Source organism: Corythoichthys intestinalis, chromosome 1 (genome assembly GCF_030265065.1).
Source record: "Corythoichthys intestinalis isolate RoL2023-P3 chromosome 1, ASM3026506v1, whole genome shotgun sequence".
NCBI classification, from domain to species: Eukaryota; Metazoa; Chordata; class Actinopteri; order Syngnathiformes; family Syngnathidae; genus Corythoichthys; species Corythoichthys intestinalis.
Window position 1 is genome coordinate 56154195 of NC_080395.1, and position 26471 is coordinate 56180665.

The window sequence follows — 26471 nt, forward strand, 5'->3', positions numbered from 1 at the left end:
ATGGATATAAAATCTACTTTAGAGTGTTACTTCTGGTCTTAACCAGACCGTATTCCTGTTTAACTAATTCTAATTCAATGAATTTAGCTATTATTAACATTGTATTAATTTATGCATGTATTTACAACTATATATATGGCGGAAAACACTGAGGTGACTTGAAGTTCCGCTTTGAGACCCCCAATTTGGCCAAATTTAAAAATTGTCCTATATGCATGTGTCATACATCATTGGAAAGCTTAAAATCTATATTTTCTGGGGGAAGAACATTTTTGAACAGGAAGGCCTTTTGAATTTTTTTTTTTTTAACAGCAAAACCCTAACTGGAAGTGAAAGCATGCAAGAGCAGTAGACGCCATGATTTTAGCGAGATATTTTCGCGTACTTACCTCTTTTCCATCCAAAAACTCCATGTAGCACGTATCACCGAGTGTCAAGAAACTGCTGTGAATGGCCACAGCCGCATTTTGGGGGGATTTCATGGGTGAAACATGGTAGTATAACAAGGGTCATGATGCAGAAATCGCAGACATCAAGGAGTGGTCGAGCTTTATGTCTTATATATTTACCCTTTTAAATGTTTTATTTCAATTTTTCTTTGTTTGGACCAATTATTTATCAACTAAATTCGACACTAACAAAAAAAATACAATTAAGCAATAGTAGAGATGCCGATCGATCGGGTCCGATCACGTCATTTTCAAAGTATCGGAATCGGCAAAAAAATATCACCCATGCCTTTTTTAAATATATATGTGTATATATATATATATATATATATATATATATATATATATATATATATATATATATATGTATATGTATATATTAATTAAATCGTTTTCTAATTGTATTTAACGTTACAGACATAATATGTTACACTCATCCAGAGTCTTTAGTTTAGGCTTAAGGTAGGGTTATCAAATTTATCCCGATAATGGCGGTAATTAATTTTTTTAAAAAATGTATCACGTTAAAATATTTAACGCAATTAATGCATGCGCTGCACGATCCACTCACGCATTGTCACGCTCAATCTGTAATGACGCCGTTTTACCTATATAGAGAGATAAAAGGCAGCGAAAATGGGTAGAGTGAATTATGGCAGCCTTTGAGCCTTTTTTTAATTGGCTAAAGCCTTACAATCCCTCTTCCCATGATTAGAAATATCGTGGGAAGCAATTTGGGGAAGCAAGGTAGCAACGCAGAGAAGATATATCAATTGGTAGCACTACGTACAGTCATGGTTCCACTTCCCATCATGCATTTGGGCATGGCTACAGTATCATTTACTGAAAGCTCAACAAATACACTGGATGGCAATATTTAGTCACATTATACAAAGTCACAAGTCTTTCTATCCGTGGATCCCTCTCACAGAAAGAATGTTAATAATGTAAATGCCATCTTGAGGAATATATTCATTCATCTTGAGGAACATTCAGCATACAGTACTTATGTACTATATTTTGAATGTATATATTTGTCCGAGTTTTATTCATTTTTTTCTTAATGCATTGCCAAAATGTATATGATCGGGAAAATTATCGGGAATGATTGGAATTGAATCGGGAGCAAAAAAAAAGCAATCGGATCCGGAAATATCGGGATCGGCAGATACTCAAACTAAAACGATCGGGATCGGATCGGGAGCAAAAAAACATGACCGAAACAACCCTAAGCGATAGTTATGAGCTAGATATCTGTGATTTTTTTTTTGTACAGACACCATTTTTTTTATTGTGACGTTATTTGTTTAAAATTTTTAATTATGTGAGTGAATAATTTTTTAAAGTCGTTTTTTTTTTTTTTTAAACTAAATATTGGACATCGATTAATGATTCTAAGCTAAAAATGAAAGCATTTTGAATAATAAATATAATTACTGAGCTTCTTTTTCTGACTGGGTTGAAACAAAAGCGGTTGCGTGACGTCTGTAAACGGGGGTTATCAGGGTAAAAGGGACAAATTAAAAATAGTTTGGGGGCTTAATTGGCCATGAATCTGCTATGGCAGCATATAGACATGTTGTTCTATCAAACACAACAGTTCTTTTGGCTTAAAATACAGCAGTTTATTTTATGTAGAGTTGCAAGAGCAGAAACTGCTTTTTCAGTCTTGTCTGTGTTTTCCGCCATATACAGTGCCTTGCAAAAGTATTCGGCCCCCTTGAACCTTGCAACCTTTCGCCACATTTCAGGCTTCAAACATAAAGATATAAAATTTGATTTTTTTGTCAAGAATCAACAACAAGTGGGACACAATCGTGAAGTGGAACAAAATTTATTGGATAATTTAAACTTTTTTAACAAATAAAAAACTGAAAAGTGGGGCGTGCAATACTTGCGTTAATACTTTGTAGCGCCACCTTTTGCTCCAATTACAGCTGCAAGTCGCTTGGAGTATGTTTCTATCAGTTTTGCACATCGAGAGACTGACATTCTTGCCCATTCTTCCTTGCAAAACAGCTCGAGCTCAGTGAGGTTGGATGGAGAGTGTTTGTGAAGAGCAGTCTTCAGCTCTTTCCACAGATTCTCGATTGGATTCAGGTCTGGACTTTGACTTGGCCATTCTAACACCTGGATACGTTTATTTTTGAACCATTCCATTGTAGATTTGGCTTTATGTTTTGGATCATTGTCCTGTTGGAAGATAAATCTCTGTCCCAGTCTAAGGTCTTGTGCGGATACCAACAGGTTTTCTTCCAGAATGTTCCTGTATTTGGCTGCATCCATCTTCCCGTCAATGTTAACCATCTTCCCTGTCCCTGCTGAAGAAAAGCAGGCCCAAACCATGATGCTGCCACCACCATGTTTGACAGTGGAGATGGTGTGTTCAGGGTGATGAGCTGTGTTGCTTTTACGCCAAACATATCGTTTTGCATTGTGGCCAAAAAGTTCAATTTTGGTTTCATCTGACCAGAGCACCTTCTTCCACATGTTTGGTGTGTCTCCCAGGTGGCTTGTGGCAAACTTTAAACGAGACTTTTTATGGATATCTTTGAGAAATGGCTTTCTTCTTGCCACTTTTCCATAAAGGCCAGATTTGTGCAGTGTACGACTGATTGTTGTCCTATGGACAGACTCTCCCACCTCAGCTGTAGATCTCTGCAGTTCATCCAGAGTGATCATGGGCCTCTTGGCTGCATCTCTGATCAGTTTTCTCCTTGTTTGAGAAGAAAGTTTGAAAGGACGGCCGGGTCTTGGTAGATTTGCAGTGGTCTGATGCTCCTTCCATTTCAATATGATGGCTTGCACAGTGCTCCTTGAGATGTTTAAAGCTTGGGAAATCTTTTTGTATCCAAATCCGGCTTTAAACTTCTCCACAACCGTATTTCGGACCTGCCTGGTGTGTTCCTTGGTTTTCATAATGCTCTCTGCACTTTAAACAGAACCCTGAGACTATCACAGAGCAGGGGCATTTATACGGAGAATTGATTACACACAGTTGGATTCTATTTATCATCATCGGTCATTTAGGACAACATTGGATCATTCAGAGATCCTCACTGAACTTCTGGAGTGAGTTTGCTGCACTGAAAGTAAAGGGGCCGAATAATATTGCACGCCCCACTTTTCAGTTTTTTATTTGTTAAAAAAGTTTAAATTATCCAATAAATGTTGTTCCACTTCACGATTGTGTCCCACTTGTTGTTGATTCTTGACAAAAAAATTAAATTTCATATCTTTATGTTTGAAGCCTGAAATGTGGCGAAAGGTTGCAAGATTCAAGGGGGCCGAATACTTTTGCAAGGCACTGTATAAATCTCAGAGAAATGTAAACACTTACACACTATATTATGGCACCTACTCTCACCCACCTGTACGCCCTTTACCTCTGAAAATCAGGCCTCCTAGGGGCCGGTCGCTCCTAAGCTCTGCCCCTGTTTTTTTTTCCAGATGACATTCTTGTTTTTACAGTACCATAAATTTCGGACTATAAGTCGCACCTGAGAATAAGTCACACCAGCCATAAAATGCCCAACGGAGAGGAAAAAAAACATATATAAGTCGCACCGGAGTATAAGTCGCATTTTTGGGGGAAATTTACTTGATAAAATCCAACATATAGAAAAGATATTTCATCTTGAAAGGCAATTATGAAATAAAAATACAAAAGAGAACAACATGCTGAATAAGTATACAGTATGATAATGTTACATGATGCATGAACAACGAAATGCGAACGTGGCCGGTATGTTAAGGTAACATAGCTATTACAGGTAAGAGTTATTCAGATAACTATAGCATAAAGAACATGCTAACAAGTTTACCAAACCATCAGTGTCACTCCAAAGCACCAACATAACATGTGAAATGATATAATAATGTGATAATAATTTCACACATAAGTCGCTCCAGCCAAACTATGAAAAAAACTGCGACTTCATAGTCCAAAAAATACGGTATACTGTATGCTGTTGCTTTTTTTTCACCTGTACAGGGTGCTCCTGTATATTTTGTATATAGTTTGAAGACTTTAGTTCCTCTTGTAATATTTTTCAAATTTTCAATTCTTTCAATGCTTATCTTTAAAGCTGGGGTTAGTGACTGTATTTTTACAGTCACGAAAGTAGAAATATTCTACATTAAAAAATTATTTCTCCACCTCCCCCCCTTTTTTTTCTTTCTCCAACAGGGACACCATAATAGTCACATGCACAAACAGTGCCACCAGTATATTTGCCGGATTTGTCATTTTTTCTGTCATTGGTTTCATGGCACATGAACTGGAGGTGCCTATTGATAAGGTGGCAGATGAAGGTAAGGAAATCAAGTCAGCAAGCACCATCTGGCAGCTACTACTCACTGCAACGCATGGAATAATATTTATTGTGTACAGTTTAATATGTATTGTGTTTGTGTGTGTGTGCGCACTCCAGGTCCAGGCATAGCGTTTGTCGTGTATCCAGAGGCTCTGACCAGACTTCCACTGTCTCCATTCTGGGCTATCATCTTCTTTCTCATGCTCCTGACTCTCGGCTTGGATACCATGGTAACCGCTAACACTTCTGTATGTTTATGCTCAAGTGTGCTGCTGTGATCGATAAGGTAGTGATTTAAACCTACAATTTTTATTGAATCATACAGTATGTAATACCTCCTGTAGATATGAAGGGGTCAACTTGTTGCATGAAATGACAAAAGAATACATTATTATTCAGAACAAATCAGTAATTGCAAACATAAGCAGCATTACAGCAAACAGCATTACAACGATCACTGACTTCGGCCTACACAATAGAATAGTAATGAACATGCATGTTTTGAGTTTTAAGGCTCAATTCTTGGCTAAATCCTTTTAAAGTTTCCCCATGCTTGTGTGTTTCTTCAAGCAACTCCAAAAACTTGAATTTTACTCAAAATTTCAAAATTGTCACTAGATGTTGCATTACACCATTAGGTTAAACAAACCTGAGCCATTAAGACTCACAAGTTTAGTTGTAGTGTAGATTATTCCGGATAATGCCATATAGTGTACTAATGAAAAGTTACTTTGGATCTTTTCGAACTCTAAAAAGCCCCTAAAATTCCTCAAACTTCAAACTATGACAGTCACCTCCTTATGCAGTACATTCCTCAGTGATGGATCCATTTACAAAGATAAGTAGTTAAAATATTTGTTCAGACAGAGAATGAATCGTTCGGTTCAATAAAAGGCAAAACCACCTGCTTATTAAAGTCTGAAATCTACATGCTAGTTATTAATCGGTCACTTTGTAATTGTACCAGTTTGTCAGTATACTTTGGAGCACAAATTTTAACTTCCTGGTATCTTGTGTTGGTTCTGTGATATTTCCACTTAATTATCTTTTTTCATAATGCATTTTTATGTGATGTGCGCCAGTCCCTCCCTAAGTGATACAACTCCACAATCAATGCTACCACCCACGTATTTTACAATGATGGTCTCATGCTTAAAAGCTTTGTACTTTTTCCTCCAAACATGACAATATTCATTATGGCCAAAACAGTTCAATTTTTTGTTTTTTCACGCCACAGGATTTTTAAAAATTTATTTATTCATTTAATCAAATCCTTGTCCCTGTGTTCAATTGCAAATTGTCATCAGGCCTTTTTTTTTATTCTTTTGGAGTCATTCCACCAGTATGCCTTTGATTCACTGTATATAATGACACCTTTTCCAGTCTCAGCCAGCATCTTTATATAGACATTTTCTTTCATTTCTGCATTTATTTTTTGCACCAAAGCAGGTTCATGTTTTGGGCACAGAACTCATCTCCGTCTTGAGTGCTGTGATGGCTGAACATTCTCGTGGCGTTTATACTTGCACATCATAGTATAAACAGATAAATTTAGCACATTCAAGCCTCTGGAAAATCAACCCAAGAATGAACCAGACTTGTACAAGTTCATACGAATTTTCTTGCTGATATTTTGGCTGATTTCTTTTGACTTCACATGATGCTGCATAAAGAAACCGTGTTTTGAGGCTGACATCAAGTACTGTACATCGACAAGTGTGTTGGTAAATCAATCTCAATAAAGCTTTCAGGAGCATCACAAAACATAATCATAACTCATCTGGGTATTCCCAAATTCATTGTAATCTTACTGTATGTCAACTTTTGTCTTGACTAAAATTGGTGGAAAACATTTCCAAATTGATGCAAACATGTGACAGAAGAGGCATATTTATATTTAAAACATGGCTGAAACCAACCACTCAATAGACATACCAGGAAAATTTTAGTGCTGTCCAATGTTCTTTTTACTTTCATTTCATACAGTAATATTCTAAATGGTAGAGACTATAACAAGAAATGATTTGTTATTCAAATACAGTAGAACTTAGCAATTGAAGCTGTGGCTATCCATTACAAAACATAAATCAGCAGAGATCAGTAAATTGCTTGGATCATTTTCCCTGGCCACAACACAAATTTTTCATTTGCCTAGCCACCTGTTGCTTGGCAGGGTTGAATAGGCTCAGTGACCCGATGAAATGCTGTAACTGTCATGCCCACTTTGCCGAATGCCAAAGCCTGAGCGCCTGACCCCCGGAGTACAGATTAGAATGCACAAACACTGCCAAATTGTAACAACCCAACACCATTGTTGAGTCTATCTGCTTTAAACTCCCAGTCTGTAACAGCTAAATGTTTAACTGTTATAGTCACCATCTTGCTGCCAAAATGGTTACCGCGGTACTCATTGACCAAATTAACGTAATTAACTATTGATGCTGCCCATTGGGACAGATTTAGGATGAAATGCTCTGCAAGTAGAAAAAGGGAATCTGTGTGATTGGAGTGAAGAAGGTAAACTGACCTTAATATTTTGTGGAAAAACAAGTTTCATATTTAATTTTTGGGTTGCTGTTTGCCCATGATGTAGAACTAATCTGCATCATGCAGTTTCACCTCTTTTTACCCCATTTCAAATCACTAGAGGCAACATTTCGTAGTGTGATCAAGTGCAAATTACAAGTGCAAACTCAAATCAATGTTTGACTGTGTCACTTAAAATTGAGTATTATTCTATCTGTGCAAAATAAGAATTTGTAAGATTACAAATCTGATTTGATTAGAAGATGAAGACTCCGGTGACTCATTGCATTGCAGGATCCCTTTTAAGAACATTCCCCCATCCAAATCGCCTTCAATCCTGAGTAAACAATTACAGCTAGAACATGGCTGCCTTCACATGTTGGGCAAAGAAGCGAAGAGGACACATCGGGACATAAATCAACTGGAAAAGTAAATGATGTTACTTTGTTAAGGCTGCAGTTGGCTTGCAGGAAGCCGGGAAAGCATTTTTGACTGTAATCGACTTGGGACATTGGCAGGAAATTAGTTTCGGGAGCTCAGGAGGAGAGAGGCAACGAGGAGGCTAGATTGGCACCATTTTTTTCCCTGTTCCAATACACACAGGCAGACAAGCAGGCATGCACAGCTACACTCATCCCCTCACACATGCACCACCATTGTCATTTGCATGTGTATTTCTCCTCTTTACTTGTAGGGTGCCAAGCCTTAAACAGCTTTTGACAGTCTCCACCTGTCAACAATTCCTGTTGCAATCTAAACTCTTCACTTTGATTTGCTTTTTAGTCTGTTCTGGCTGAAGATTGAGATAAATACAGATATGCATACATCTCACAAAAACATGGAAACATGGTGAAAATATGTTGATTAGATCAATTGAAAACGGATGTAATACAGAACTGTAGTATCATTATAAGCTCTAAAATAAATTATACAGTGTGTGTGTACTGTGAAGTAATCTTCCCCTTTTAAGTCGCATCCCTTTAATAATTTATGCAATGTATAATTCTCAAGCATTGCCTCATCTTCTCTCCTCCCTTTCTCAGTTTGCAACCATTGAGACCATTGTGACCTCTGTGTCAGACGAGTTCCCCAAATACTTAAGGAAACACAAACCAATTTTCACCTTGGTCTGCTGCGTCTCCTTTTTCATCCTGGGATTTCCTATGATCACAGAGGTATGATCCGCTTCAGACATTAAAAATCATTCCAAAGCATTCTTGCTAAAAGTACTGCGAGTAATTTGAAGGAGTCTGAATCGTCCCAGACTATAACAATTGTATTTTTGTGTGTGATAGAACGGCATGTACATGCTGCAGTTGGTGGACACTTATGCAGCCTCCTATTCATTGGTCATCATTGCCATTTTTGAGCTTGTGGGGATTTCTTATCTCTATGGTAAGTACAGTTACGCTTCTTCCGCTGAAGTTTTTATTATATTTTTTCCCCTCCTCAGATTTCCTGGCATCACATTTGGGTGATAAAGTCTGGGTTAATTTAGCATTTTGCCCAGTAAAATGTTTTTATTAATGCTCATACATATTAAAATAAGGCAATACATAAATAAAAACATTTAAAAAATCATGCATTCTCAAATCCCTAATTTTCAAACACAAATAGGACACAACTGGGTTACTGTTGTATTACCAAGACCTAACGATGAGAGGCAGCATGTTATCCCAAAAGAAATACTGAAATGAGGGGGGGACTAATGTGTTAAAGAAAAAAAATAGAAGCTATGTTGTATGTTCGCTTAGATGATAACCAACCATGAACTTCATAATGTAACTGATGGGACACGGGGCCGATAAATAGGGGGCCTGCATTGTTGGCAAGGCCGTCAAAGCTGACCGAGCTTTTTTCTTTGAAAATTCTTGTGAATAAATACTTCAATCTCTGAATTCTTTATGGATATGGACGTAGAACAGTCTCGATTCTTGGTTAAAAGCAAAAAAAAAAAGTGCAGGTAGCATTTATTTTACGTAAATATGTCGAATGTGCGGCTCGTCTTTAAGTTCACTGTGGCGCCGCCTTACAACAACAAAGAGCTTTTTACATTGAAATTCTCGTGAATAAATGCTTAAAAACCCTGAATTCTACATATGGATGTAAAACAGTCTCGATTCTTGGTTAAAGGCAAAAAAACGTGCAGGTAGCATTTATTTTGCGTAAATATTGCAAACTATGATGCCAATGTCTTAGTGGCTAATTTCTCCCTTTTTTTTCCACAACGTTTCAAAATGCATGCATGGTACGAAAAATATAATAATTACCTTTAATTCTCGAACAAATCACTCCTGAGACAATCCTTCCTGTTTCTATGTGGTACAGCTTTCATACATTTTGAACCGAAATCCACCATTAGTTCACTGTGTGTGTGTTTGTGAATACCTTCTCTTGATGTGGGTGGCACCCTGCTTGAAGGAGTTGCGCAGTGCATTGCCGAGCTGACCCGTCAATAATGATGTCTATGAACCAACAAACTAACTAGCACTGAATAATTCACTCTGATTCTATTTCACATCACAAGCATTTGCAAAGCCGAGTTTATTCCTCAATCTCTTTCTCTAGTAGATTTGGGGGGTAGAGCACTGTTGCACCAAATCATAAGTGGATTTTAAGGGGGGGGCAGGTGGGCCAGGCCCACCCTGGTGGCCAAAAATGATCATTGCATGAAATTGACTTTCCTATATATATAAAACCCATGAAGCAGGGGTCCCCAAACTACGGCCTGCGGGCCGGATACGGCCCGCCTCCACATTTGGTCCGGCCCCCTGAACAATTTTTTTTTTTACTTGTGTTATTTATTTCCTGGCTTTTTCTGTGAAGAACCCAGACAGGGTTATTTGGTTATTATCTATTTAATAAATAGTGTTATTATTATATTATATTATAATTTATAATATTATATTATTTTTCTTTTATTTACTTTTGTTCTGTGAAGAATCCAGAAAGGGTTATTTGATTGTTGCTTTCTGAAAAACAATAAATTTTTACATCTAGGTACTCCTGCAATCGTCACACTTTTCCTGGTACAAACTGACCCCCGGGCCCTCATCAGAGAAGGGAAGAGTTATGTGGCCCTCACAGGATAAAGTTTGGGGACCCCTGTTGTAAAGCAATAAAAATGCAACAAAAATGAATAAAATGAACAAAAATATAATTTTATAGTGGGAGCAACATTATTTTTCGAACAGGTCACGTGATTAGCACCTTAGACGGTAATTTGCTTTGCATATAATTAAAAAAATAAAACAATTAAAAAAATAGTGGAGGGCAATTTTATTTTTCAAATTTTTTTCTTTGATTAAAAAAAATAAAAAAATTTAAAAAATAGTGGAGGGCAATTTTATTTTTCAAATGATTTTTTTCTTTGATTGGAAAAAAAAAAAAAAAAATATATATATATATATATATATATATATATATACTTTTTGGGGGGATTGAATGATTTAGACACAAATGTCCTACCCATAATATGGCCCAAATGAAAAATTAAGTGTTCAAATGCACATTTTTCAATCTCAAATATTTTTTCGCATTCAAAAACATTTTATATGATTGAATTGTTTCTTGTTTTGATTAAAGGGATTTTTCTTTTTGAAAAAATATATTTTTTTAAGCAGCCTATTTTTTGATTGAATAATAAAGACAAAAATGTCCTAGCCAAAATGTTGCCCAAACACAAATCAACATTAATTACTTCAATCAAAAAAGTTAATTTGATCAAAAAAAAAAAATCAATCAAAGACAAACAGCTTTCACATGCATTTTTTGAGTTTTGTTTTTTCATTCAAACACATATTTTTTTTTTATTATTATTTTTTTTATTGAAGCGACTTTTTTATTTTTGAAAACATATATTTTGATTGCAGGAACTTTTTTTTTTTTTATTGGTGCAACTTTTTTTAATTGAATAATAAAGACACAAATCTACCTCCATATGGCTCCTCCCAGGGGATACGATTTTTGATTGGGGTAACTACATTGGCACGACATCGGTGGGCGTACCATATTCAATGGATGGCGATCTTGGCGAAAAGTATTGCCTAAGCAGCCTGATTTAGAATTCCTCTCAGGAATGATGGGAAACAAAAAACACTTATTGTCAACTTATTATTATAAATATTCTTGTAAGTTAATTTTATTGCTTACACTGCGTTTCGGGGTCATCAACATGTTGTGCCCCCCCTGCCCCAAAAGTCAAACTCCGCCTATGCACCAAATGTTCAAACCGCCACAACTGAGTTCTACTATAGTGTAGAATCTTGGCACGTCTTAAGCAGTTACCTCCAAATATGTGTGGTATATTGTATTGATAAATAAATAAATACACCTCTGAATTCACTTTGCTGTGTTCATGACTTGCAAAAAGACACCGTGTTGTGCATGTTATACTAGTCCTGGTCACTAGATTTCTTATCTGTAAAGCCAAATACACACACACGTTTGCCCACAGTCCGTGCATGCTGAGCCCTGATGAAGCTCTTCACCTCCAGTTTGCCTGGCTATCAGATAGTATGACACATTGACTGGCTGTTTGTGCCACTCAATGTCATTTGTCAGGCAGAAATGAAGAATGTAGCCACCTGCTCTATCCTTCTTCTTTGGGAAGCCAGAGAATGATGATGTTCACTGGCTTGAAATTTGTCATCTCATTTAAGCCCTTTTTAACTCAGGTTTGGTGTTTTTTTTTGCAACTTCTATTATTATTTTATTTCCCCCTGTGCAGGACTGCGAAGGTTCTGCGAGGATATTGAAATGATGATTGGTTTTCAACCCAATATCTTCTGGAGGGTTTGCTGGGCCTTTGTGACACCAACCATTTTGACGGTCTGTCTTTCTCTCTCTGTTCTCCTCTTTCTCTCACAAACACAAACGGATGCACGCACGCATAGTTCAAATTATTTGTTCTTTTTAAAAAAAATGTATTTATTTATTTATTTATTTATTTATTTATTTTAAGATTCCTGTCATGACACCAAGGTGAAATTGTTTTTGAATAGCAGGGTTGGTTTTTGAGTGAAAACTTCATTTATATTTTACATTTGAATTGCAAACAATAAATTTGACTCAAGGGTATTGTCACATCTGTCATCGTTGTGTTGCATTTCTATGTCATTGTTTAGAATGGCTTCTCAGTTATTTTTGTAGACTTGTATTTTAGTGTTGTCTAAATACAACATTACCAACACTAGCATTTAAGTTAGCACACTTAAAATGTACAATTATGTACTATAATACATCCAATTTGTATTCTATTAAACTATTGAGAGTTGATTTGTCACCATTTCAACACCAAAGCATTTTGACTGGGCATTGCGAATGAACAAACATTCTTTAGCGCCATCCAGTCAAAGTGAATTAGATGTCTAGTGCAGTGGATGGCAGCCAACAAGGTTTAAAAAAGAAAAAAAAAAGTCATCTTTTGTGCATGTAAGGGTTATTATATGTATATTCTTTTTATGTGACTATGAAAGGGTTAATATTAGGGCTGTCAAACGATTAAATTTTTTAATCGAGTTAACTACAGCTTAAAAATTAATTAATCGTAATTAATCGCAATTAATCGCAATTCAACCCATCTATAAAATATGCCATATTTTTCTGTAAATTATTGTTGGAATGGAAAGATAAGACACAAGATGGATATATACATTCAACATACGGTACATAAGGACTGTATTTGTTTATTATAACAAAAAATCAACAAGATGGCATTAACATTATTAACATTCTGTTAAAACGATCCATGGATAGAAAGACTTGTAGTTCTTAAAAGATAAATGTTAGTACAAGTTATAGAAATTTTATATTAAAACCCCTCTTAATGTTTTCGTTTGAATAAAATTTGTAAAATTTTCAATCAAAAATATAAACTAGTAGCCCGCCATTGTTAATGTCAGTAATTACTTACACAATGCTCATGGGTGCTGAAGCCTATAAAATCAGTCGCATCCAAGCGCCAGCAGAGGGCGGCAAAACTCTACAAAACACAATTAACGTGGGTGTTTCACTGTACTGTCATTTAAATCTGTCTGAGCGGGGCATGTGCGTTAATTGCGTCAAATATTTTAACGTGATAATTAAAAAAAAATTAATGACCGCCCGTTAACGCGATAATTTTGACAGCCCTAGTTAATATATGAACAGTTTATCTTTTTTATGTGACTAGGACCAACAGTAAGGGAAAAAAGGACTCGACAGATAGTATACAATAAATTCTAAGGAACATTCACTTGTTTATTGCTTGCAATATTACATGTTACTTTTATTGTGATATACAGGTATATGTTTTGGCAAGGTTATGCATTTTTTTGCCTCACATTGAAAAACAACTTAATGTGATGTGTGCGGTCACATGATATCTGGCAAAGTGTGTCCAATACACAGAGCTTCTCGGCATTTCAATATTTCCCACCAGACAGAATATATATTAGTAATTGTGCTGAAAGTCGCTGTAGCACCGGAGCAGGACTGACGATGACAAATGGGTCCACAGTCGGCTGGGCTGTTCATGCTGTTCTCATGGGGATCCCATTTTCTCGGGAATCTCATCGATTCACACTAATTTATTTCTGTCTTTGTTCCTATTGCTCATTTCCTTGTCTTCCTCAAGTCCAGTCGAAAGTGCTGTTTATAGTTATTTTGTTTTCCATCTCACATTTGTATGTCATTTGTCTTTGTTACTAAAGTGTGCGGATCAGTAGATCCTTTAGTAGTCAGTAGTTACAGCTCTTAACAATGTTAGCAGTAGCACCTTTTTTCTCTCGATTTATGAGTAGCTAGCAATTTTCCACCTTCGGAGTTAATAAAACAGCTGTAATAGAGGTGGAACAGCATCTTTTCTCGGGGAATTCGCAAAGCTTGGAAAGCAGGGGTGTGAAATAATCGCTTGGCTCTCACCTCTCCCACACTGTTAATTTAAAAATGCATTTATAGCTTTGAATAACATTAAGGTTCCACTGCAAAATGATCAGCATCTCTGATTTTATTTATGCTATCATCACTACTGAATATTCCACTGTGAGTAGTTAAACATGCATTTTGTTGATCCATGTAGGGCATCTTGATTCTGAGTCTTTCTCAGTGGAGTGTGATGACATACGAGGACTACACCTACCCCACCTGGTCGATGGTGCTGGGATGGCTCATGGTTATCTGTTCTGTCATCTGGATCCCCATCATGTTTGTAATCAAGATGTACCTCGCCCCTGGTAGCATAATTGAGGTAATCACTGAGACATGCACTGTTGGCAAATCAGCACTCTCATATTCATCAGCATCTAATCAGATCAGCATTCATTTACTGTAACTTTCTGTTTAAGGATCCCTTTTAGTAGCTTTAACCACACCCTGAATGTGTTGGAGGATCAAACTGTCACATCTTCAAACTGTATTAACACTAGGGGTGTGCCATTTTAGGCACCCCACGATTCGATTCGGTTGCGATTCAGGGTGCTACAACTCGATTATTGAACGATGATCACGGTATTGACGATGATCACGGTTATCACGATTAGCGATGCATCGTACATTACTAATTAATAAAGTAGCCAAACAACTTTACTTGAACTTTTGACTTTTCACCAGTGATTCAACAGGAACAATGGAAACATGCGCATAAAACAAAAAGCTGCCCTTAAGCTGCTTTATTTATTTATTTATTTATTTTTTTTAAAGAAAGTGCAAAAACATTAACAATTATAAAGGGATCACTTATTTATCTCAACAATACAAGAAAAATTACACAGGTGGAATGAATTTCACATTTTCTGGAAACAGTGTCTTTAGAAATAAGACTTTTTTTAACCAATATACTTTGTTTTCACAGATTTCTGTACTATTTCGCATGTTTGTAGTGTTACTGATGTACTTGATCATGGTTTTACACGTTCTGCATATGAAATACACGTTAGCGAATTAGCTAATTAGCTAAGCGCTCCACGCTAACTATTAACATCTCAAAAACAACAACAATAGAGGCTAAACAGTACAAGAGGGTTTGTGTACTCACCTCTTATAGACGCACACGGGTCTTAGCAACACACTCTGGACATTTTCAATTGACATGACTTGAAACTACTGCTGGACATCTGAAAGACAAGGAGCAACGAACTATCTCTCTTCACCTGCCTGTCTCAGCCACAAATTTATTTTCCAGTCTTTTGAAAAGGAGTAAATCTCTCTCGCTCAGTAACCGGCAGCATCTTTCATAACGTTGTGCGTGCATACGTTAAAGGTGTCCGGGCGGCAGACGTGTCTTGAATTTCATTCCGCTACGAGCATCTGTCATAAAGTTATGAGGGACAATCATTGTTTTTGAACCTTAATGAATCATAATCGAATCGTCAGGTGTCGAATCGAGATGCGTCTAATAATCGATTTTTTTGGAACTCCCTTAACTAACAATATTTTGATTAAGCATTTTTTTTCAATGTTTTTGAAAATGTATAATAGAATTGCTAGCAGCAGTAATTTGGCGTGTACAGAATTAAACGAAAATTTACTTTTGGATGACAATCATAAACCATGTGAACAAATACAAAGAGGGCTGACAAACAGCTCATTTTCAAGTTCACATTCCATTTCTCTTCGTGTCATTTTTATTCCAATTAATCATTTTATAATGAGGACGGTGCATTTACTGGGTCGCTGTTTAATCAGACAACAAGCCCGAGCTTCAAATCTAACTGAGGCAGGGATTATATAGAGGGTTGGGTGGATGCGGTGCAACAAAAGCCAGTGTGAGGTCCAGTTGTAAAAAAAAAAAACATCCCTGGTGATCATCGTAACATGAGCCACTTTAGGTTTTGCGTGGTTCCTATTACCGTATGACTTTCAGGTACAGTGGTACCTCGACATACGATCGTTTCTACACACGATCTTTTCAACACCTAACGTAAAATTTGACTCGCCATTTGTTTCTACATCCGACGACATGTTCGAAATACGATGATTTATGACAGCGCTGCAGTTCCTTTGTTTTCCCGCAAGACGGATGCACGGCGGATTTTCTTGTGAGAGAAATTAACATGGGTTCCAAGAAAGTGCAGGTGGTGAAAAAAGGAAAAAGGTGACGCTTACTATTGAAATGAAGATGGAAATGTTAGAAAAATATGAGCGTGGTGTGCACTTCTGTGAACTGGATCGACAATATGGCCTTAGAATGTTTACGATCTAGACGGTCCTCCTCTGACCACAGTTCGCCAGGCCTTATAAATTAAGGTGACAATTATTATTGTTGTAACATCGGCAAGGAAGTCGCCAGCTTCGTCAGGTTTTCAATCATTTATTTCAGAACTTGTGCAGCACAACATGCCTACTGTCCTCCGAAGTATACGCCAAAAACAACAGGGCATTAAAAGTGAAAGTAATATCTCTACCGCACTGTGACGTCAGCCACGCGGTGCGTTCAGGTCCAGCGCACAAAAAACGTCCGCCGCATTAGAACCTGGTTTGTTACATTATTACAGGAATTATTGTTATTATTTTTATTTATAATTCATTAGTTTTGCTATGTGTAATTCCCATTTGTAATTGTACCAGCAGTATCTATTAAGGATTTAGTATAGGTTTTCTGGCTGTGGAGCGAATTCATGGAATTATAATGTATTCGTAATGTATGGGAAAATCCTGCTCAACATACGACCATTTCAATTTACAAACAAGATCCTGGAACGGATTAACTTCGTATGTAGAGGTACCACTGTACTTCTTTTTCCCTGTGACTTAATGCAGTAACATCTTTGCAGATTGTTTTTGGAAGAACAGTCGGGGTGAATATTTGCCGACAGTGGGGAACACTGAAACCCCTCAGAGACAGGCTCTGTTTTCTACATAATTGGACATATATCAGGATAATTGGGACACAAGTTCACACAAACACAAACAAGCATCATCAGCCTTGGTGCGAGTGAATAATGCAGCAACTTATGTCCCTCCTCCTGCAGCGCCTGAAGCTGGTGTGCTCACCTCAGCCAGATTGGGGTCCCTTCCTGATGAAACACCGTGGAGATCGCTACAAGAACATGATAGACCCACTGGGAACCAGCTCCCTCGGCCTCAAGCTACCCCGTACGGACTTTCAGCTCGGTTCCTTTTAGTGTCACCAGCCCCAGGATAACCCTAACCTTAGGCATGGGTGCAAAGGAACCCTTTTCTTTTTCACCTTTCCTCTGCCTCTTTTGTTCCAATTTGTGCTTCATAGCCTTGTCCGTTGTCTCCCTCCTTCTAGAGTGAATTTGGGAATAGTCACCTTGTTGCTTCCATCTTCCTCTTTACTACTCACTCTTCTGTCAGGGAGGAGTTGCTACCCAGGTGGAATCATCTTCACTGCTGCTGCACAGTTGATGGTTTATCATTGATTCATACTCATGACTTATTGATTCATCTACAACCTTTGTGAGGACTCTGATTCCTTGTGACTAGTTATCACAAATGGACAGAGCTGCAATACCTAGCTGCTCACTAAGCGTTGTGTGTGTGTGCATTTGTGTGTGCGCACGCAGCCATATTTGTGTAAAAAATAAATAACGCATCGTCTCAGCACAAGCAGATGCCGGAAAATAAACCCGCGTGACAAGAGACAATGGTTCAAAAAGCTTGGCTAGGATCTGTGGTTGGTCCATCCCTACGCACAGAAATATACTGTATCAGCAGTAGAAATATTACGACTGTCTCAATGTTTTAAAAAAGAAAACAGTAAGCAGTTATTTTAATTTTATTTTTTTCCCAGCGGTGTGTATTCATAGCCGCCACTGCTTTGCTGCTGTTGCTATAGCAAGTAGGTATAGGAAATGGAGATGAGGAAATCAGGAATTTGTGCCTCCTTGGTCCGTGTAGAGCAGTAAATGCATTGTGATTACCACTTCCATTAGATACTTTGGCCTTGGATGACTCCGCAATCACAGATACTTGGGTCGATATTTGTCTCCGAGCCCCAGGGACTACTCTTTTATCCTCAATTATCTTGTATTTCTCTGATCTCTATATTATGTAAGTCATGCCAATTTGCCCTTTAGTTAACTACAAAGAAGCCATTTAACCTTTATACAGCTCTAAAACTCAGCCTGATAGTCACTCTGTGCATCTATTTTAGGCAATGTATTTATTGCAGTAGGCTATTGTATGTACTGTGGATTTAATACCCATTTGTGAAAATATCAAAGTGTGTGCCACATTAATAGGCTTCCTCACAGAATAAGACAATATATACAAAAAAAAGATGCATATACAAGAACATAGCTGTAGTTTTCAGCAGAAGAGAGATTTAGCACGACAGGTTGAATGTGTGTGCGTGTTGTCTTTGTATACTGTATGTACAAAAATGTAAGTTTTGTATGTGTTGTCACGTCCCACAACGCTTGGAGCAGCTTTTATTTATGAGTAGATAGGCCGGAAAAACGCATCGCATTTCCTGGATGTGTTAATGTCTGTTGTTTGAGGTAGCTCTGGAGACCTCTTTGCCATTTCAGACAAATGCCTTTTGCTTGTCTGTATTTCCTCTTGAAAACAGGGTCTCAGGTATTCACTATTCCATCAAATGACTCTGCTAGTTTGAGGAATGAAGGCAATTGGTGCATAGGAGGGGAAAGGATACGCTAAGTGGAACACTTTCATGGAAGTGTTTTTGACAGACAACTCAATCAAAAACATTTATGCCACAGCATGTGTATCACTGTTGACGAGGCATTCTATGTACATATCCAGTCTGGTTGCTAAGTGCGTTTGAGCCACTGGCAAATTACTGCAAGTAGGCTTGCTTCACTTTTCTCAGCACAGTCATAAGCTGTGACGATTTTCTGTAAATGTTACATACGTAATTGTTGCTGTTTGACCTATCAACGGTTCCAGCAAAGCCAATATCAAAACACTACAAATCCAGCAGAAACATGCTGTATTTGTTGTGTTTTGGTACTGGTCTTGCTCGTACAGAAACCAGAAACTATGCTGGATTTCTTAGCAGGATGGCTCAATTTGCAGTCTTTTTAAAAACAACATGATATAATGTATTCTAAAGCATAGGCTACCAATCACCCTAAAAACAAAATTCAGAGGCTGCTAGTCATCGGGGCTAAAAACAACTGGACAAGTGTAATGTGGTTCAGCTGAAGTTTTTGGAGTGGTGAGTGGGTATCACTGGAAAGCAATAACAGTCGCCAAGAGAAAGGAGAGTGGCCCTGATTCTTTTAAAGCCATGCCTACCACACGAACTGAGAACAGCTTTTATTAAGTTTGTGAAACCGAAACAATGCACACATAAAGTCACACATGAATCCTTTTGGCAAAGAGCTTGCTTACTCCAGAATTTTGCTTTTTTTTTTGAGTGCTTGTGTGTATTTGGGCTTGAGTCATTCAAACGTGATGTGTGTATGCCCGTGAGTGTTTTCCTTAGTGTTGGTTTTTACTGTAGTTGAGTAATAATCATGTTTGCAGGGCTGTTCAAGGAGAGCTAAGATGTGCAGGAGTACACAACATCTCCTTTCCCAAAAATGCTGGAAGGCCTAAAGTTCGCAACAGAGTAAAAAAAAAAAAAACGTTGAAATACTGTATGTCTAACCACAAAGTTGAACAAGGGATGCGGTGGATTTTGCTCTCTGCAGACTAAGAAGCCTCTGTGTGCCCTCAAATGTATCATAATGGGTTAAAGGGCCATGGTAATATCTGTCCGTGTCCTTGTATTTCACGTCCTCTGCTTTTGTTTAATAAGGGAGGGGTGCTTAATCCCACATTGCTTCATGAAATATGACACTAATAAGCTTGCATGTGCAGTTTGTGTTGCTCAACTAATGTCCATGTATAGTAACTTCTTTCTCACACTATTTGTATGTCTGCATGATAAGTGAGATTTCTCTTTATGCGAAACAGAAGTAATCAGATGATAACAAAATAACATTTACCTGATAATTTGAACTAATGAATATCTCATATAACACTGGCTGCAATTTATCTTTTGGCAGTAACCAAAGAAGAAGAAAATCTCAAATGAGAGTACAAGAATAACGGTCATGTGTTTTGCGCGTAGGAGGTTTAGCTACTGCCATACATGTTTCATGCAGTATATCTTGGTGTTTGCCAATATGTTACAAAACATCTTCAGGTAACCATTGGCCTTATAGATGTCTTCTAAGAGTACAATATAGTATGTATTTCAGATATACAACCACAGAAAAGCTTATTGTCTGTCTCATATGGTATCGGTATTCTTATTGTTATGTCTGTTGTGTCAATTTGGCACTTTATTGTGTGACCTATGACTGCATAGGTTAAATTTCTAATTACTTGAGTAATGTCATACATTTATGTGTGTTCTCTGTGAGGCACAGCTGCCTATGGATATAGATATGTGCCTCCAACATGACATCATTTAATTCAGAAAAATATAGAGTAGATATATAGAGAAATATATGTTTTAGAGTTGGTGTAAGATATAAAAATAATATAAAATATATATGTGAAATGCATTTATTTTCACTTGTCATCAATCTTTGAGGCTCTACCTCCAATTTTGTATTTATGTATAGAAATGCAATTGGATAATAGTATCTTTGCCAATAATATATATCGCTATTATACCATGAAATGTATACCCTATGATCAATAAATGTTATTGTTTTCATTGTTGTCTATTTGCTTGTTTTCAACAATGCCACTTTTAACACTACAGACAAGCCTACACTCAAGCTGTCATCCAAAAGCACATCTGAAGGCTTCACAACGCTATGAAAACAAAGCATTCTGGGATATGGTGATCAAAGACAGAGGATGAAATGTGTGAAGAGTCCCGCAGGCAGGTGGTAGATTGTGCGCTGCCTCCATACTTGACTGTTTTTAGTAGCTCATATTTTCATGTCAAGTAATTCTCAAATAATGTTACACTGGTCTTTTGCCCCCAATGAAAGAATCTGAATCAATTCTTGGATTCAAAACCTACCTGAAGCTGTGTGGTAGTGATACTACAATACGTTGCAGTGCTGCCACTGTGTTGTGGGCAGGTTGACCCAAAGGGCAAAAATTAGGGTAAATTTTATGAAAGCCATAATTTAAAACGACATATTGTTACATAGCTGGAAATCATTATTTATTTAAAAAAATGTTTCATCGTGATGCATAATACAAAGTTTGTGAATTGTTGAATTAAGGAAGTCTTAAATGATTACAAATAGTGGTTTGACCTACAGTGTATCACAAAAGTGAGTACAGCCCTCGCATTTCTGCAGATATTTAAGTATACAGTGAGGCAAATAAGTATTTAGTCAACCACTAATTGTGTTCTCCCACTTGAAAATATTAGAGAGGCCTGTAATTGTCAACATGGGTAAACCTCAACCATGAGAGACAGAATATATTTAAAAAAAACAACAACTGAAAATCACATTGTTTGATTTTTAAAGAATTTATTCGCAAATCATGGTGGAAAATAATTATTTGGTCAATACCAAAAGTTCATCCCAATAATTTGTTATGTACCCTTTATTGGCAATAAAAGAGGCCAAACATTTTCTGTGAATCTTCACAAGCTTTTCACACACTGTTGCTGGTATTTTGGCCCATTCCTCCATGCAGATCTCCTCTATAGCAGTGATGTTTTGGGGCTGTCATTGGGCAACACAGACTTTCAACCCCCTAAAAAGATCTTCTATGGGGTTGAGATCTGGAGACTGGCTAGGCCACTCCAGGACCTTGAAATGCTTCTTATGAAGCCACACCTTTTTTGCCCTGGCTGTGTGTTTGGGATCATTGTCATGCTGAAAGACCCAGCCACGTCTCATCTTCAATGCCCTTGCTGATGGAAGGAGATTTTCACTCAAAATCTCTTGATAAATGGCCCCATTCTTTCTTTCCTTTACACAGATCAGTCGTCCTGGTCCCTTTGCAGAAAAACAGCCCCAAAGCATGATGTTTCCACCCCCATGCTTCACAGAGGGTGTGGTGTTCTTCAGATGCAATTCAGTATTCTTTCTCCTCCAAACACGAGAACCTGAACCCTAACCCTACCAAAAAGTTCTATTTTGGTTTCATTTGACCATAACACATTCTCTCAGTTCTCTTCCGGATCATCCAAATGCTCTCTACCGAACTGCAGACGGGCCTGGACGTGTACTTTCTACAGCAGGGGGACATGTCTGGCAGTGCAGGATTTGAGTCCCTGGCGGCACATTGTGTTACTGATAGTAGCCTTTGTTTCTGTGGTCCCAGCTCTCTGTAGGTCATTCACTAGGTCCCCCCGTGTGGTTCTGGGATTTTTCCTCACCGTTCTTGTCATCATTCTGACGCCACGGGATTGAGATCTTCCATGGAGCCCCAGATCGAGGGAGATTATCAGTGGTCTTGTATGTCTTTCATTTTCTAATAATTGCTCCCACAGTTGATTTCTTTACACCAAGCATTTTACCTATTACAGATTCAGTCTTCCCAGCCTGGTGAAGGTCTACAATTTTGTCGCTGGTGTCCTTCGACGGCTCTTTGGTCCTGGCCATAGTGGAGTTTGGAGTGTGACCGAGTGAGGTTGTGGACAGGTGTCTTTTATACCATTAATGAGCTAAAACAGGTACCATTAATACAGGTAACGAGTGGAGCCTTGTTAGTAGAGGTTAGACGTCTTTGACAGCCAGAAATCTTGCTTGTTTGTAGGTGACCAAATACTTATTTTTTTCACTCTAATTTGGAAATAAATTTTTTAAAAAATCAAACAGTGATTTTCCGTTTTTTTTTTTCACACATTCAGTCTCTCATGGTTGAGGTTTACCCATGTTGACAATTACAGGCCTCTCTAATCTTTTCAAGTAGGAGAAATTGGACAATTGGTGGTTGACTAAATATTTATTTGAACCACTGTATCTTTTCATGGGACAACACTGACAAAATGACAGTTTGACACAATGAAAAGCAGTATGTGTGCGACTTATATAACAGATTTAATTCATTTCCCCCTCAAAATAACTCAAAATATCTAAGCCCCTGGCAACAAAAGTGAGTTCACACCTTTTAAAAAAACGTACATCCCCAAATGTCCAAATTGAGTACTGCTTGTCATTTTCCCTCGAAAATGTCACGTGACTCGTTACAGGAGTGCTTTCAGCATTGCTGCAGAGATTGAAAAGGTGGGGGGGGCAGCCTGTTAGTGCTCAGACCATATGCCGCACTCTACATCAAATTGGTATACATGACTGTCATCCCAGGAGGAAGCCTTTTCTGAAGACGGTACACAAGAAAGCCCGCAAACATTTTGCTGAAAACATGTCAACAAAGCACATGGATTACTGGAACCATGGCCTATGGTCTGATGAGACGGGCGGGCTTTCTTGCTGTATTGCACAATGCTATCGTGTACTTTATTTTTCATTCCAGAACGTGAGTCATCCTGTGAGCAAACGTGATTTATTTATTTCCGCGTGTTACCCCAGCACTCTCGCTGCATGCGGGCAACGTTCAAGATCAAAACGTTAAGCAACGTTCACTAACACCAAACATGCCACCAGTAGAAGATCACAACGTTAAACAACGTTCACTAACACCACACGTGCCACCAGTAGAAGACCGAATCTAACAAAATGGCATGCTCAAAGTTGACCAAGAGAAGAAAAGTGGACAATGAAAATTGCCGTTTCAATGAGGAATGCAATGACAAACATAAGAAGCCGTTCTCTGATGGAGAAATAATAAAAGAGTGTATGAAGTGAAGACAGCAATGTTCAAAGGGGAAGAAAGGGGGAAATGAAAACAAAAATCAAATCTCACTAAGATTTATTAACCACAAGACACACTGAAGTACTGGCTGATGATGTGGGTAAACAGCTTTCTGACCCCCAAATGCCATTTTTCTCATTGAGCAGTGTTTTATTTGCAGTTAAAGTTACTGTCAATAATTGTTATGTTTGCAACTTGATGACAGAGCTTGCCATTTATGTTCTGAACAAGCGAACATGTACTGTACTACTTGCTCATATTTTCTTTTTTGTCAAGCAGTGTCTTACAGTTACAAAATGTACTGTCAATAGTTGTTGTTTGCCCCTCAATGACAGATCTAGTCAATTATTTAGTGTACATGTGTAAACATTGTTCTTGCATGTTTTTCTTTTTTTGTATTTTTATTTTAAGTCAAAAATGTTTTGTTAATTTATCTTCATTTAATCAGAATGTCCATTGTATTTTTGTTTGGTCTAAAGAAAACCACCTATACCACCTTCGACCTGCCTTGTACTTGACCGACGTTAACAAATGGACCCATGCTTGTATTGATGTAATAAAGAGCAATGCAGACTCAAGTACTAGTTGTAGTTTTGAAAAGGGCTACTGGAGTCTATATAACAAAACGAAAATCATGTTTTTGTAGCCACCGTATGTACTAGTATGTTTTGATGTAGTAATAATTTTCCCCATTATTATTGCTTGACCATAAAACTGTATATGTTTCCATGCCTTTTCCTTTCAGTGCAACAATGCACCAAACACTGCACTATTCACAGGCCCTCTGAATAAATGAGCAACGAGCAAAGACTTGTACGTTAATGTTGTTCGCATTTTATGGCCCTGTGCTCACCATTGGGGCACTCGCAATATCCATGGCAACCTCAACCTGGGGAAATGGTGTGCATGTGGAAAATTAAGCACCACTAGGGGTCAGCAATGATACAGGAACGAACTATAGTTGTCTGTGGCCTCTTGATTTGGAGTCACACCATTATGTTTGAGTCAGATTTCTTTTTACAGCCCTGTAGTTGAGATTAAATGTGATTTCTAAAATGATACTTGTGCGAATATTTTCAGACTAATAGTGTTATTATGCATGTTATTATTTGAAAAACAACACATTTTATAAATTGCTCATGAAGAGCACAATGGTCGGATACTTATCAGCAGGCTCCAGGCCACAATGGTGAACTTGTCTTACTTTTCAGAAAACCTATTGATGCTGAATTAATGTGTCCCAAATGTGTCAGGTAACTGATATGGAGTGCCACACTTGATTTGTTGTGTTATCACCGTCCTATTCTAAGCACTATGTATGTAAGGTCATGGTTGAAGGACAAAGCCATCTCTATATGCTCTTTCACATCACAGGAGCTTAAACACATAATTAAGAAACTGCCATGCCATGTTCACATCACAGAAACTCTTAGAATACTTGTATCTCAAACCATCTTATTTCTTTGGTTTGAATGATGATTTCCATTAGACAGTTACACACAGTTTTTTTGTGTGTAAATAAATGAGAAAAATAATGTTTGAAGTTGAAATGACATCAAAAGTATTTAGTTTGCAAAAATGAGGTGATGGATGCAACACACTTGTGATTCACGGGCATGGAATTTGGATGCTGGCTCCCTAGGGAGGCAATACATGCGTACCGGGCGCATTGATGCATGGGGCTCCTCCTTGAGCTGCAGCTCACTCAGAGTTTCAGGGACTATACTGTGATTGCTGCCCGGCAAGGGTTCACATGTCACTGGCATTACTGCACAACCATTTGGGTAAAAAAATTAGAAAAATACAATATTGTTTTAATCTACATGGTGTGATAGATCTCCTTCCTCCCCACCTGGAAGGAGGCGTGTGGCCCGTTAAACACAACGACTCAAATAGAATATCAAGTTTATTTGGAGGAAGAGCACCAAGGCGTGGGACATTTATTCTTACGATGGCAGCAACAGTAACTTGCGGTATTACCGGCAGACGGTAAGTGAAATTTCAACTATTGTGTCAAAGGGGTTTGCTTAGTGATAGCAAATGCTGAATGGGATTCATAAAAACCAACCAAGACGTCTTGTGTCAGATTGTACAATGATAAAATTAGTCGCTATAAAAACAGGTGAATGCTGTTACTGCCATTATCACATACTGTGAGGAAAATATGTATTTGAGCACCCTGCGATTTTACAAGTTCTCCCGCTTTGAAATGATGGGCGGGTTTGTAATTTTCATGGTTGGTACTTGTCCACTGTAAGAGACATCATTAAAAAAATCCTGAAATCACAGTGTATGATTTTTTAACAATTTATTTGTATTATTCTCCTGCAAATAACAATTTGAACACCTGAGAAAATCAATGTTAATATTTGCTAAAGTAGCCTTTGATTACAATTACAGAGGTCAAATGTTTCCTGTAACTTTTCACCAGGTTTGCACAGACTGCAGCTGGAATCTTGCACCACTGCTCTACGCAGATCTTCCCTAGATC

At 37.8% G+C, this 26471-nt stretch overlaps 1 protein-coding gene across 1 annotated transcript in view; it reads left to right on the forward strand.

The window, feature by feature from the left end:
* The window catches only part of slc6a5 (solute carrier family 6 member 5), a 37647-nt gene extending 16872 nt beyond the window's left edge, over positions 1 to 20775 (forward strand). Inside the window, exons 9-15 of the mRNA XM_057852499.1 lie at positions 4639 to 4763; positions 4883 to 4995; positions 8335 to 8466; positions 8587 to 8686; positions 12021 to 12121; positions 14352 to 14519; positions 17242 to 20775. Coding sequence (XP_057708482.1) covers positions 4639 to 4763; positions 4883 to 4995; positions 8335 to 8466; positions 8587 to 8686; positions 12021 to 12121; positions 14352 to 14519; positions 17242 to 17394 — 892 coding nt within the window. The 3' untranslated portion in view covers positions 17395 to 20775. The remainder of the gene's footprint in view (positions 1 to 4638; positions 4764 to 4882; positions 4996 to 8334; positions 8467 to 8586; positions 8687 to 12020; positions 12122 to 14351; positions 14520 to 17241) is intronic.
* The last annotated feature ends 5696 nt before the right edge of the window (positions 20776 to 26471 follow it).